The sequence below is a fragment of the Anas acuta genome, chromosome 4 (assembly GCF_963932015.1).
Source record: "Anas acuta chromosome 4, bAnaAcu1.1, whole genome shotgun sequence".
In the NCBI taxonomy this organism is placed as follows: Eukaryota; Metazoa; Chordata; class Aves; order Anseriformes; family Anatidae; genus Anas; species Anas acuta.
This window is the reverse complement of record NC_088982.1, coordinates 19,112,331-19,127,342: the sequence shown is the minus strand read 5'-3', so window position 1 is coordinate 19,127,342 and position 15,012 is coordinate 19,112,331. Positions and strand designations below refer to the sequence as shown.

Here is a 15,012-nt window from a genome sequence, read left to right as displayed (position 1 = left end):
TGCCAGAAAAAAAAGCACAGAAGGATCATGGCAAACTCTCACGGCAAGGATCATGGCAAACTCATAATGAAAAATGGGGATACAAATAAAAATGTCAATAGCAGAGCATGTCAGAATATCAATCTTGCTACTTAATCAGGTAACCAGCTTGTTAACATGTCTGAAATTCAGGGGATTTATTCCATCTGGACTTTAGCAAAGCATTTAAATAATGTCACGTGGGAAGCAATTAGTAGTTAAAAGACTCGCAAGCCAGGTATGGAACTAAAGCGGAAATGACAAAAGGGAAGTCATTGGCCTGGAGGGATTTTAATAGTTGCATTCCTCAAAGAACTATCCTGGGACAAATTTAGTTGTTTGGCACAAAAAAGTAGCAGTATACTAATGAAATGTTCTGATTAAATGACTTGGGAGGCAATGTCAGTACAAAAGACTTGAAATAGCTGGAATGATAGCTATGGGACCAAAATTAACTGCACTAGTGCAATGGGGAACAATAACAAGAGTTTTTGCTACAAACCAAAAGCTTGTCAGCTGAAAACTAGGAGGAAGTCTGTGGCAGGTTAGTAGGATTGCCAGACTAAATGTATGGGAATGCCTCTCCAGCTCCTAAGAGGCTCTTTCAGCTACTGGTACTGCTGGCATCATTGCTTTGATCCATAGGCAGATTGGTAGGCAGGCAGTAGGTAGCAGAGGCCACAAAATCACATAACCCATATTAAAAAACACACAGAAAATACAGGGGAAAGTAACAAGAACCAAGTTCTTAATGTGAGGATTTTATAATGGGATTTTTGACAGAACCATGAGAAACTCTGTGCTAGCCACTCACAGGATGACTATAGGAAGGACCAAGGGAATGGAGAGCTTATTTCAGAGGAAGCTACAAGCAGATAATGAAGATTCTGTTACTGAGATTACCTCCTTTCCAGGTTTCAGAAGACTCCTAGTGGTGCTGCTCAGTCAGTAATGGCACAAGTTAGAGCTCTTGTATGAACCTTCCTCTTATCTGTAGGTGGGGAGGAGATCTGGATCTAGAGCTGGCCTGCTACAATCACTGGCACACCAGAAGTCACAGATAATCAACCAAGGAACTGGTTGATTATCCACAGTGGTTTCTCTTCTTCCAGGGTGAAGGAATAAATACATTCCTAAACTGTGCCTGAGCCACCCAGTTCTGGGAGTGAATGGGTGGCTGAGAAGAAGAACTCCTCCTACAGGAATTTCTGCTGAAGCAATGGGAGTATCTTTCTCCTCTACCCTGATTGGTATTGCTGATATTCACTGTACTGAACTACAGGATAAAGTTGACAGTGATGAGGCACCTTTCCCTGTGAATTGGGGCCTAAAATACATTTTTCAACATGAGGCCCCTTCCAACCTGAATTATTCTATGATTTCTGACTTCTCAAGGTAGGCTAGAGTGAAGGATAGTTACATTAAATCTCCTTCGGTGCTCTCCTCTAATGATAACTTCACTGTCTTGCCTAGGAACTTTCTTTAGAAATGTTTGCCTCTGATCTGCTGGGGTGTAAACATAGAGAGAAAGGGGTATCCCACTTTGTGAGCAGGAGAGCTAATGAAGGCTGCTTTCCCATGGATTTATGTCCTGTGTCCCTCATGCTCCTGTCCATTCAGCTGACCAGTAAGCCCTGGCTCCTCTTCATGCCCACCACCCTACCTCCAAGGTGTTCCTCCAGGGCTACAGACCATTGTTCTCCTGCAGCATTTCCAGTTCTTCCTCACCTCCCTTAATTGCCACTTGACTTTCCCTGCTCAGTATTTGCAACCCTCTGAAAGACTTTTAGTGAGGTGAGAAGGTAGGACACACTGGTTCAGAAGACAAGTCAAAAAATTTGAAAATTGCTTAAGCAGACACCTGGGTCAGTAACAAAACCTGACCAGTGTTGTGCTTTTTGTGTAACTGCAGCAACATACATATTGGGTAGCACTTCAACATGCACGTAGAAGTTTATACTCAGATTTGGAGATCTTGTAACAAACTGTCAATATTGTGAAAAACAGGTGAGCTTCCAGAATATCAAAACAAACAACCCCTGTATTTATCTTCATCCTGCCTCACAAGGAAGAGGAGTATTCCTCTTATTTTACAGACAGAACTGAAGCTGACAGGCTGTGTTACTTACCTGCTGGCAGCAAAAAGAAATGTGGTGGAACAGGGAATTGACCACCACACTCCTAATTTCCAAGACAGTGTCTTAAACACTGTACCATTTTTCTGGCAAAGCTATTATGCGAAAAAGAAAGCTTTAATATGCTGTACCCTGCACTTTGTTTTTTGCCCTCTAGTCATGCATTGTCCACATAAAAACTATGTTTCGCAGCACTTTCTCAGAAGCTGGAAAATAATTTCCTTCCACTAGCAAACATTCTATCTGGGCCGTGTGGCACCACAGAAAAAGTCAATGCAGCTTTTCATTTACTGCTGTGTCTGCATGTTAACATGAAGAAGGTCAGTAGGAGTGTACACATTTCTGAGAAAATGAGTAGTTAATTATTGCTAGACTGCAAGAAGGTTAAGTAGATTTATTTTGGTGTGGAAAACTGAAAATCATAAAAACTGCTTTTTTTTCTGGACAGGTTTCTTTTTTTTTTCTTTGTGGGCAAGCACATATACAGTAAACTTTGCAGATCAGTTGATGCTATTAAATGTGTTTAAGTATAAAAGAAAAAAAAATCCCTTCTCACCTTACCAGTGAGAACTACTTCAATAAATCAAGTGCAGTCTTCAGCAAATATTTAAAATTCCTCTTTTTTTTTTTTCTTGCCAGTATCCTTTGCCATACTTCCTCCTCCTGTCATGTTTGCATTTGAAGGTTTATATGCATCTACAGTGTTTCAGAGCCATGTGGCATTTAGACCAAAATTCCAAACTTATTCTTCATAGCACAAGTTTTAACAATTTCAAAATTTATCAGCTTACTGCAGGTCCAAATTTAGTATAAGCAGTTGCTTTTGTTAGGAAGTCAAAGCGGTGTTTCAAACTTTAATCCAAGTCCACCAAAGGCTGAAGTTATATTTGTTGTTCATATGCCAGCTAGAATAAATAAGTATTCATATTACAGAATAAATGACTTTAAAAAAACATTCATAGAAAACTTTTTTTTTTTAATCAAATGTTTTGTCCCAAACCTTCTATCCCAACAATCAGAACAGGTAGACTAAAACCATACAATGGATTCCTCTCTGAAGGGCAGATTAGACGCAGATTTCCCAAGTGCTAGCAATTATATAAAATAATGAATTATTATAAACATCTAACAGCTTTGCGTGCTTGTGCTGAAAACCAGTAGTTGCTGCAGGCTACAAAAGTAGTAAAACCTCCTAACTTCAGAGCAAGATAAGGAAACACTTTTAGGGAGCACAACTTGCTATCTATCCAACTTCACCTGCAGCTGAGCAGTTAGGAGATGGGAAGGGTTGTGTACAGTGGCCAGGAGCAGGGCAAAGCATTGTCACCACGCCCAGAAAGCCAACTGCAGGATCAGGACTTCCCACAGGAGTCTTGGGCAAGTCTCCAGGCAACTGGCAACTGCCAGAGCAATAGTATAAAATTTCAGTGTAAACTGCAAATTATTGCCGTATGTTCCTTGTTGACTTAATAGTTTTGTTTTGTATTGGTTTGCAAGAAGAGTAATTAGTTTTATCCAGATAAAATAAAAAATATTTTGAAAAAGGCATTCAGTATTCTAATACTTTAAAGACAGGGCAAATCACCCATTTTATCAGGTTGAAGACGGCAAATGAAGAGTTACAATCATTAAAACATATAACATTTTCAGAGTTTCAATGCACTTTGGTAGTATGCAACAAATATGCACTGCTGCAAATCCAATATAAAAAAAGTACAAATCTTACCAAGCTTATTTGCATGTGTTGTCATCTCATTTTGGCCCCAGAACGAACTAGAGATCATGACCAACAGACATGTTGGATTTTATAAATTCTAAATAATTAAGTTCACGTACTCAAGTGTTTTGTAACATTTAAGTGAAATGAAGGCAAAAAGGCTCAGAACCTGTTAGCACACAGCCACTGTTCTGAAACCATCTAATATTTGTCTAGGAAAGATCCGGACTCAGCAAATTGTTCAAGTTCACAACACGGGAAGAGTAGCAGAGGTTGTCTTATCTCCTAACTCCAAATTAAATAATTTAATATCCTCTATCACATCATTTATCTTGAAGGAGCAGTTTAATAACTGTTCCGCATTACCATGATGTATGCTGTGTGTCACTAAGCAGCATTATTGAACAATATTGAACAATTTCCAGTTTCTGCTAGAACTCCTTTTTTTCTAACTAGGCAGTTATAGATTATTTGTACTTAAGCAATGCTTTATTTCCATTGGAAAGGTATTTTAGAAGAAACAACTTTGCTGCAACTTTCTGGTTCATCGCCATTTAGTTTTGCTCAAGAAAGCAAGGCTCCCTCATTTTCATGCTCTCATTGGAGAAATGTTTAAGTGATAGAAACCTCTTCGCTCTTCAGTTTGATTCTTCTTTTCCTAGCAAAGACTGAATTAGCTTTGTGACAGAGTTGTGCTATGCCATGTAGGGAAACTTCTGTCAACAACCCTGAAGTTGGATGAACTCTGGCTTCAGCCATCATCTACCCTGTGAGAGGACCTGAGAACTCACAAGAATCAAGTGTGCTCACATTTTCCCAGCAAGCAAGCTAAAAAATAAAAAGTAAAATTAAATAAAAAAATGTAACGCTTACTGGGATAATAGGAGATTCTTAAAAAAATGTCAGGAGAGGAAGTACACGTTTGAATGGGAAGGGAATTACAACAAAAGGTAGAAAAGGAATAGCAAGTAACAGAATGGTGTTTTGGAAGAGAACATCATAAAAGTCAAGTATTTTATCTGTCGTTAATAAAGCCAAATGATATCTGTAAAAATAGCAAATTAACACCTCAACTTTATAAATAACACTCATTGCAAATGCATTCTACATAATGTACATGATTTTGCAGTGGTCAAAATGTTTGTCCCACAATCAGATACTAAGAATAATCCAAGGAAAGAAGACAGCATATTCAAGATAAACGTATGTGCTACACCTATACTTAACAACAATATTTGTTAGGATACAAACCATAAAAACTGTAGGTTATAGAGTGCTTCTTTCTTCTGAAATCTGAAAACATCATTTATTCAGAACCTATTGTTAAGAGAAGCATCCAGTTAGGGTAAAGATCTTTAGCAGGGGCAATTCTTTTCTAGGCTGTTCTGACGATCAGTATGCCTACCATAAAAGTGCTTTCTAAAAGCACAGCCCAGCAGCCAAGTGGTTGACACCTTTATGAAAACGTATTTAAGGTAAAACAGCAGACAAGCAGAGTAAGAAAAAAGAAGTGAGAAATAGTAACATGAATGATCAGAAAAGAATGAGGGCAAGGAAGCACTTCAGGCACTGGAGTAGTCTGTGGAGAGGACCATTGCAGAGCAGATATTGACACTGCAACCCATGGAAGACATCACAGCACCTGGATTATTTCCTTAAGGAACTGCAGCTCATGAAGAACCCACACTGGATCAGGTTCTCCTGAGAGGAGCTGCAGCCTGTGGAGAGACCACGTTGGAGAAGGGAAGAAGTGTGAGGAGGAAGGAGCAGCAGAGTAACTGCTATGAACTCTCTATAACCTCACTCCCCACGTGCTGCTAGGGGGCTGGGGCAGATGAGTAAGGAATGAAATTAACCCTGGAAAAAGGAGGGGAATGTTGGAATGTGTTTTTTGTTGTTGTTGTTGTTGTTCACTTCTCACTATCCAAATCTATTATAATGGCAATAATTACATTCATTTTCCCTGTTTTTATCTAGACCCATGAGCTTCTTTATCCTATTTTTCCCACTTCCTATTTGGAAGGGAGACATGAGAGAATGGCTGGCACTACTCGCAAAATAAATGAAATAAAAATACACATAGGTTTGAAAAGAAGAAATTTTAATGTACAAATTCACACTCACCATGTTATATTTTGCATAAGAGAGCACAAATCTGCAGTGGTCTCTCTCGGTATAAACTTCTGTCATGTTTTCATAAAACCACAAAAAGTAATTCTCAAACTAGGGAGGAAACTGCAGTGGTCTGCATGATTTAGCCTATTCATAATTTTTTCTAGAAGTGTTTACAGATTAACCACAAAAAATAATTCTTCTTCCCTTTTCTCAAGGAAATAAATATTTCACTTCTAAACTTAATCCTTCAGCGCTCTAACAATCTGTGCATTGTTACCAAAGCACCTTTTGTCAAAACTAGCATTTTTTTTTTCCTCTTGGCATTCCAGCCAGTAGCGTCTGTTGCTCCTCATGCGCCCACACAGCATATTCAGAATTCTTCTCCAGCGACACCCACAGGCACACTTCAGTGTAAGAAGAAACAGCTGAAGAGTCCGTCTTCAGTTCTGCCTTGCAATGCACCCAGCCAGCCACATTACTTTCTTCCAAAGGGATCAGACCACACTTTTAACCCTATAAACCAAATACAAAAATGACCAGCAGTTCATAAGTAGTGTTGCGGAAAAAAACAAACTTGTCTTCTATTCCAGCCTTGTGGAAAAGAATTGAAAGAATCTAATGTTTTCTGCACTGAGCTCTCAACCCTGCTTAAGACTGCAAAAATATTTAGAAAGTCAACCTCATCTTGACCTTAAGCTTCAGATAATGGAAAATCTATTACACCCACGTGTAAGGTGTTCCAATATTGTTGGAAAAAAAAACCACTAGAACAGCACCTTGGCTGGATTTTGCTTTCAACTAGTAGGTTTCGTAAATTCTTATTGGCAGCTAAATTTGAATTAAAAAGTTATACTGAGGATGATTAGTCATCAAGTACCTGCATCGTGGATAAATGAGACAGTCCAATCTTCTTTACTATTTAATAAAAAGGCAGATTTAACAGACTCCTATTTCGTAATGATTTCCTGCTCTTCTTCAACATTTCACCACCTTCTTGGAAAGCAAGTCCTGTACTGACGAATTAACTGATGTGTGTAGTTAGGACATGGCATTAATCCTATTGGATTTTCCCCTGCTGCTGCTGTCAGGCTTTTCTAAAAATAGGAATAAGTTACCCTTTAACATATTCGAATACAAACTGTTTCATCAAGACAAGCATTCTCGTATCTTTAAACAAGAAATGCCAACCTTGCACAGTGAATTGCCAACTCTGTTACCTAAGAGACAACAAACTATCAGGGATGGTCTGACATACTACAGGTTTGTTCCCCCCTGCTTTTCTACCAACAAGAGGTAGAAAAGCACGGGGGAATAGCAGGTATCAAAAAGCTATTATCGTTGCATTCAAAACTTCCATTTGTGCTGTGGATTTCTACCTTAACCCTCCTCCCACGAGGCTGGAAGGTACTGATAAATTCTTCATAGATTGTGGTTAAGCTGAGTTGTAAGGCAGTACTCAACAAAACAAGGGTACAACAGGGTATTTTCTACAGCTACAGCCCGGACCATTCATGGTTCCTTTAGTCTGAGCAGGTTTTCTTGCGTGGAAACTGTTTAAGACTGAAGATTACCAAATAACTAAAACTTCACTTGGCCAGTTAGATCAACTGAAAACAGGTCTAGTAAATACATAATTTGTAAGCCTGAGAAAACACTTTCATGGTAAGTTTGTTATACATGTGTTCTTTCAATGTAATCTTCACTGTATTGTTTAAATCTATAGAAATATTCAGGTCTTACTTCAGGAAGACCTTTAAAGCAATCAATGGAGACACGTGAATCGAGTATACCTGGAGGCTGAATATCCTCTTGAACAATACCAGCTCGGTTTATTGACTGTTCTTTCTCTGGAAAACAAAACAGAAAGGACACTACTTACAAAAAGAAAATACCACACACCTTGCCTGTTCCTAATAAAACAACACTGAAAAATACTTTCATTCTGAATCCTACACAGTAAAATTCTGGTGAGTTATCTGTGCATGCAACACAAATGGAGCCTTCACACATAGCAGAGAAACTAACAGCTAGTCTGTTCTGAGAGATTGCAAACAAATTGTAAGATAGTCATCTTGAAGTAATGACTACTTTTTTAAAAAATGCTGCAATACCTGTTGTAATGCCATAACTTAAGCAATGACCAGTACTTTTAGGAGCTACCCCTCACATGCTCAATGTAAAACTCCTCAAAAGATTTATTACTTCCAGAATCAGTGATCCCCATCTTCAGGTCCTGAAAAATCTTTTGTCTCATCACACACAGTTTTCACGGCAGCATCTATAAAATTACTGCTGGAAAACTTCATGAAACTGAGTATGGGGGATATTTTCCATAGAGTGGACCTGTCTCAGTGTTTTTGTTTGTTTTTTAAATCTAAACACTTCCAGAAAGAGAAACGGGCAAAACTATATCATTTTCCCTATTTCCCTCCCCTTTTTTCCCCCCTTTCCAGTCAAGGGCTTTACTACTGTAGTGCTTTGAAGCAGGAAGTCAAAGCTTGTCTGGATTATTAGCCTTTTGTCAATCCCACTGAACTTTTTAAGCCTCTAAAAAAATTGTCGTGTGCACTGTCTCAGGGGAAACTCTGAACTATGCCCACCTTAAAACTAGAATTTTTCCACATCCTATCACACTGAGAATGCACAAGCACTGCATGTGATCAGGCTGTCTAGGTACATGCCTAAGGCACTAGCAGGAGTATCACTGATCCTAATTGCAAGGGGACAGGCACTCAGTTCTGTCCACTGAGAATAAGAATTGCTGTTCCATACTCTTTAGCATACAAAAGCTCAATCCATTTTCAAACAATAGGGTGTAAAACTCAGAGAAAACAGAACCGGTTAGGGCAAGGAATCAGACTTACTCCTAGACATGGAGGAGAAGGACAGCCAAAGAGTATGAGATGGATGCTAAAATGAGAGGAGAGGCAGAGATCAAAATAGGAATCAATTTGAGAGGTCTGTCTGAAACACACTTGGGGTGAACGGAAAGAGCTGTTGGCTGGTCAGGCAAAGAAACTGGCACAGACTGTAACAGACGAGAAACATGGAGATGAGACACAGCATGGCCAATTGGGAGACTACGATGGGGCCTGGGAGCAACTTGGAAAATGGGTAAAACAAAGAAAGAAAAATGAGAAAAAGCCAGTCTCAGTGGTAGGACAACAACCTCACAGGATGGTACAGCAGAGCCTCACAATTCAGTAAAATCATGGATTCTACTGTGAAAATGCCTTATTCCCATCTGGCCTCAACCCAAATAGATTCTGTCAACCAGCTGCGTTAATTAATCTAAATGGAAGAGGTGGAAGGAACTCACGGTTTCAATGCTGCCACTAAATTATGTGTTTATTATGAGGAACAGTCTATTTTAAAACTAGTCCCAGACACGAAAATAATCAGGAACATCGAAGCTACAAGCTGAGGTACTAAAAAGCTATAAAATGATAGCACTTCTATATGAAATTAAGTCAGAAACCCCTGTGTGAACAATTTATGGTACAAATTAGCAATTTGATTACGTGCTGTTTTCCCAAATATCTTCTACTTTATTTGTTAAACCGCTAGGAATTGCCTCTGAAGATGTGTGAGTATCACGCGGAAAAGACTTGCTCCTGAGCATACCGTGCCTCACTTGTGCAGAATTCAGGTAGCACACAAAAAAACACAAGACTGAAGAAGGAAATTACGGCATTTTATGTTTACAAAATTGAATGGCACTCACGAACTACAATCCATTCTTGCCTCTTGCAGGATTACTATGGGATGCAAACCCAGATGTCCAACTGCAGACCCAGCTTCTCAATGCGCAGAGATAACGAGTATTCACTCACAGCTCAAGTTAATTGGGGGCGGTGTTAGGCTTCTGGAAGTTTTGTTGCTATACAGCTTACTAGATTGTACTCAGAAAATTAAATCCTCTGCAGCCCAAACACTAACACTGGTATTTTCCCACCAGTACCACAACCATGAAATCCCATGTTCTCCTCTAAGAGTTAGGTGAATGTTTGTGCTGCTCTTACGCAACTGGTGAGCATCAAGAAGAGCACAGGGAACATCCTGAGGTGGAAGGGAAGTTACTACGGGTGCAGCCAAAGGAGAGCTTGAGCAGAATGTGATAAATAAAGCCTACAATCAGACACTAAATACCAAGTGTAAGTACTTACTAACTGTACACCGCCCGTTTTATGTGTAAAATAGAGACTTAAAAAAAATTCCTGACAGGGAACACTTGCTCATGTAACTCACAAGCACAGGTGAGGAAATTATCCACTGGCTCTCTCCCTTCCTTGAGGAAGGATCACACATCATAATTTTGGAGACCACACCACGTGTAAAAAGGAGTAAGCTAAGCGAAAAAGAGTAGGGTTTTTCAATGGGAACACAGGGGAGAACACCTGTCCTTGGGGTCAGCGTCCACCTTCACAAACATCGCCTCCCTAAATAATCCCCGCTGCTTTCCAGCTACATTTCACTTCACTCCCAACGCGAGGCCAAAGTCCCTCGGAGAACATCAATGAGTTTGCCGCCCTGTTTTCTGTCGTTTTTCCTAGAAACCCCCTCCAGCTGCTTCGCCAGGCGGCGGGCAGACGGCAGGAGCCCCGCGTGGCAGCGCCGTGCGACCTGTGGGGACGTGGGGACATGGGGACACGGCTCCCCCCAGCTCCCTGCGGCCCCCCGGCACTCACTGTACTCATCCGGCAGCAGCAGCGGCCTGAAGTAGATGGGGTACAGGGCAGCCCCCACCACGGCCACGAAGCCGCCGAAGATGCCCAGCGTGCGGCTCAGCCCCGCCATGATGGCGGCGGCCCCCTCCTCTTCCTCCTCCTTCTCCTCCTCCTCCTCCTGCACCGAGGCTCCGCCGCTGCCGGTTCCGGGGCTGATGGCGGCCGCCCGCTGCCGTGCTCCTCGCCTCCCGGTGCGGCACGGGGGGACGGGGCACGGCGGACTCCCCGCTGGCCGGAGGGGACGCGAGGGCGGCGGCTGCTGCTGCTGCTCGGGGCGAGCCGCTGCCCTGCCCGGCCGCCGGCTCCTCCTCCTCCGGGAAGCCGGATCCGCCGCAGCCCTGCCGGCCAGGCAGCGGGCAGCGCCGCCACGCCGATGGGCGCCTCCTCGTCCTCCTCCTGCTGCTGCTGCTGAGGCGCCGCGGCAGCATGGAGCCCGCCGGGCTGCCCCACCGCGTCCCCCCGCTCCTCCTCCTCCTCCTCCTCCTCACGGTGAGTGGCGGAGCGCCTGCCCCGGGCGGCCGTGAAATGGTGGCGGGGCTGAGGGACCGGCCCCGGGGGGTTGGGGGGCTCGGGGCTGTGTGTGGTGAAGCCCTTTAAACTGGACCATTTTAGCTTGAACCGCGTTAAACTGGAGTCCTGAGGGGTGGAAGAGGGGGGTGCCTCTGGGGTCTGCCTCGGGGCGCATCAGCTGCTGGAAACAAATCGGGTTGTAAAGGTGTCAGCTGAGCTGAGCTCCTTTCGCCTCTTTGCTGCTGCGAAATGCAAACTCCTGTCCCAAGCCTTCGTGTGCGTACAGATTGGGGTCCATAGGAGCAGGTGGGCACCCTGTTGTGGCGGGTCTGCTCTTCAGACATCCCAAAGCAGCGCGACGTGGCGGCTGTGCGCAGGTGAGGGACTGGGGTTACCTTCAGGCATGGTGTGACCCGGTGTGATCCCAAAGGGCTGTGTGGAATTTCTGCAGGGGTGAGCTCTTACCTGCTAAGATCGTATTCCAGCCAGTGAAGGCACCGTTTCTGTAGTATTTCACCACTGAAAATGCTCACTTCCCTACTAATCGTAGTGATTTTCTCCCACAGCGATTTTACTCCAGCAGTGGTGTGATGGCGTGGGCTAGATCGCTCCCTCAGGTTCAGCAGGTTTAAGAAAAAGATCCAAGAAGAAAACTTGGACAGCTTTTACGATCAAGTTGCCCCACACAATGAAGCCTCTGTGCCTGTCTTAACTGAGCCCTGCCTGTCTCATGATACCATTTTTAATCCACCATAGCTGGCCTGTTTACTACACTGGGAAAATTTTACTTTTAAATCTCATAATCGCACTCATTGTGTAATCCTTTCATCCTAGCTCTCTGTAGCCAGAGATTACGTGTAATTAACCCTGTGTTGTCTGAGGTAATGCTGAGGGAAGTGATGTTTAGGGTTCCTCACAGACAGACTTATTGAATAGGCATGCTGCCAGCACATTGGAGAGCAATGCGCAGGGGTAACCAGGTGGGAACACACTCAGCCACTGTCCAGAAAAGTTTGCTGTCCGTGGTCTGGCACAGCTGCATCGCTGTGGGATCACTCCAGGGGTCTTTGCACTGTGCTGCTTGCTGGATGGGCATCCTGGAGGATTTATTAGGTGTGGTGCAACAGCACGCCCGACTGTGCTTCGTGCATTTTTGCAGCTTGTGTCTCAATACCTGAGGCACCACAGAATACAAAGGAAAGGTTCTTTAGGAAGCCTGTGCAAGCTATTTTGCAGAGCGGGCACTGAGGGCAGCGCAGCTGAAGCTGACCTTATGCATCAGTGGTCACGCTTCGTCATGCTTAGGTGCTCCAGGAGCAGTCTGTACTACAAGGAGCTGGCTTTGAGTTGCCGTGCTTACTGCCTTGGGATATCCTCACCACGGGGGGAGAAAAAAAACAAAACACCAGCGTAATTTCTGCCAGAGTCAGCCTTTCGCTGGAAGCCGGATGGCCACATTTCACATCCTGCTGCGTCTTTGCTAATGAACCCTGCCAGACCCAAGCTGTCTTTGCTGGGAGCCAACTCCCATATCTCTGTGTTGGAGGAACCCCTGGGAAAACTGAGAGCTGCCTGGATGATTTTTAGCTTTAAATAAGTGTATGCAGTGGTAACACGATGATTTGTAGTGTCTACCTGGTAGACTTCAATGTTTTCTGATAACTAAATGACATGACTTCTATAATCTGGGGACCGTGCCATAAGGAAGATCATAATAAATCATACAGATTAAACTGTTTTCACATACTGTTTATTGCAAGATCAAAAAATGTTTGATAAATATGGATGGCATCCATCAAGTAGAAGAGGTTTGGCATGATTTGTGTTTGCCGTTGTGTCCGTTCTTTAGCAATATCTATAGCCATAAAAGGCTTATATAAGAAGCATATCATAATAGTAGCTGTGCCTGAAAGGTATTGGAGTCAAAATCAAGGTTCTCTAATCAGCTTTCTAATGTGTATTTGTGCAGGTGTTTTATTGCAGGATGTGGTAGTAACTTCCAACGGACACCAGCCCCTTTCTGCTATTCCTTTTTTATTCCCTTCAGTAGGTCCATCATAAAACACATTATCAACAACACGGGCCTGGAGATAGATTTGTTAGGGTCAAATGAATATTTCAGTGCGCTTTGCCACTAGTGACTGAAATGCTAACTCGGTTTTATAGGATTTTATAGGATGGGAGATAAGACAGAGGAAGAGGCTGTTACTCTGAAGAAACTACCTACTGTAAAAAGCCTAGATCCTGACATCATGGAGAGTTTTTCATTTTTATGGCATTTTATTTGGTCAAAATATACATTTGGGGGCTTACATGTATTTATGAATGCTCAGCATTACTGCACATTTGGCTTCCTGTGTCTCTTGTCAGACACGAGAAGATAAGGAACAGGCGGTTGTTCTTGTGGGAAGTAATTTGAGCGACAAGTTCAAAAAGACCTATAAAAGTAAATAAATCTTGTTATCTAGAGTTATCTAGTTGCTAGCAGTGATAGCCACCTTTCTCATCCACAAGTTCCTTCACTCAGCTATGTCTTCCAACTTCTGCTTTGAATAAAGGGGAAAAAGAGAACATTTGGTCATACGATGAAATCTAAAATTACCTGTAGGAAGAAGGAGGTAGTACAGGTAAACTTAGTTGTAGCTTTTCCTATTTTTTATGGCTTCACGTGTTTTGCAAATGATTATTATTTTTTTTCAGAGTAGCTTTAAAGGAGCGTCAATGCATTTGTAAGAAGTAAAAAGCAAAATGATTTATCATAAGGGATTTTTACTGATCCCCAGCTTGGAGCATGGGCAAGGTCTTGTCCTCCAGGTTCACAGCACATGCTTCTAATAACTAGAAATGTACATGCCACATGGTTGAAGCTTTTAAATATTTTGAGAACTGCAGTAAAAAAGCCATCAGTCTGAGGTAGATATCCAAGATACATTTCAATTCAATCTATTTAAGCTTAGCAAAATTAAAAGACTCTAAAAAAAAAAAGCCTCTTATTTTGAGTAATCCTAACTACCCACTTGCCTGGCAGTCCAAAGTAGCGATTGGGAATGTTTTAGACAGATCAGGGAATCTGGCAGCAGTGCAGTGACAGTGGCTGGCCCTCCGAGCCGAGTAATCCTTGGTATCCTGGCAGCACATCAATCCAGTCACTGACTGCTGAGCAGAAAGAAAAAAAGCAGATTGAAGCTTTGGAGACGAGAACTTCAGCACAGAGGATAATCCTGGTGGGTGTCCAAGAACTCACAAAGTATATCATGGGCATAGCTAGAGAGAGCAAAAGCTGTCTGCTGGTCTCGCTGCCCAGATTTGTAAACCCATTTTGTGGATAGGAATGTTTCTGATGGATGTTCTTAAATGCTTTAAGAACATGGATTCGTTCTCAGGAAACCACGGAGAGCTGCTCTAGTTGTTATTCCTGCTCTTTGGATACCCGCACGGGAGGTAACACAACTAGTTAACTTTTTAGAAAGAGGGGAATACCAGGCTGCAGCAGTGCCAGCCAGCAGCGATAGGATGAATAAATGCCAACACACTTCTGTATGTATTCTTTAGTCTTGATCATGGGAACTTGTGTAAATAGCATGACGTGAAAGTCAGTATCTTAGTAGACCGGATTGCACTTGCAGAAGGATACACCCTATAAGTACATTTTCTTGGGAAGCATATGTGGCTTTGAGAAGTCAACCTAGGTAAGTTATTATTGTTAAAACCTTGATGGTATCTCCTTAGTAATTCATACCTACTTGCAGTGTGAAGGAATCCTGGTATTTTGGAGTCCGAGTACTGTGTG

At 42.5% G+C, this 15,012-nt stretch overlaps 2 protein-coding genes across 4 annotated transcripts in view; one reads left to right on the top strand and one right to left on the bottom strand.

The window, feature by feature from the left end:
• Positions 1-5,954: 5,954 nt before the first annotated feature.
• SMIM20 (small integral membrane protein 20) lies at positions 5,955-10,807 on the bottom strand. Its single transcript, XM_068680059.1, has 3 exons — positions 10,674-10,807; positions 7,776-7,832; positions 5,955-6,498 (listed from the first exon to the last, which is right to left on the bottom strand). Exons 1-3 carry the CDS (start codon positions 10,780-10,782, stop codon positions 6,461-6,463), a joined length of 204 nt encoding a protein of 67 aa, XP_068536160.1. The 5' UTR covers positions 10,783-10,807; the 3' UTR covers positions 5,955-6,460.
• Positions 10,808-11,068: 261 nt separating this feature from the next.
• The window catches only part of SEL1L3 (SEL1L family member 3), a 37,829-nt gene continuing 33,885 nt past the window's right edge, over positions 11,069-15,012 (top strand). For 2 of the 3 annotated variants that reach the window (XM_068680056.1, XM_068680055.1), the window contains exon 1: positions 11,069-11,201. In XM_068680056.1, the coding sequence (XP_068536157.1) occupies positions 11,139-11,201 (63 nt within the window). In that variant the 5' untranslated portion in view covers positions 11,069-11,138. Of the gene's footprint in view, positions 11,202-14,892; positions 14,912-15,012 lie in introns of those variants that run through there. The other variant, XM_068680057.1, reaches the window with a different exon arrangement.

Coding starts and splice junctions, on each gene's coding strand:
- SMIM20 (XM_068680059.1), bottom strand. CDS start 10,782: ATGGCGGGGCTGAGCCGCACGCTGGGCATCTTCGGCGGCTTCGTGGCC. Junction 7,833..10,673: donor GCTGCTGCCGGATGAGTACA/GTGAGTGCCGGG, acceptor TTTGTTTTCCAG/AGAAAGAACAGTCAATAAAC. Junction 6,499..7,775: donor AGAGGATATTCAGCCTCCAG/GTATACTCGATT, acceptor TTTGGTTTATAG/GGTTAAAAGTGTGGTCTGAT.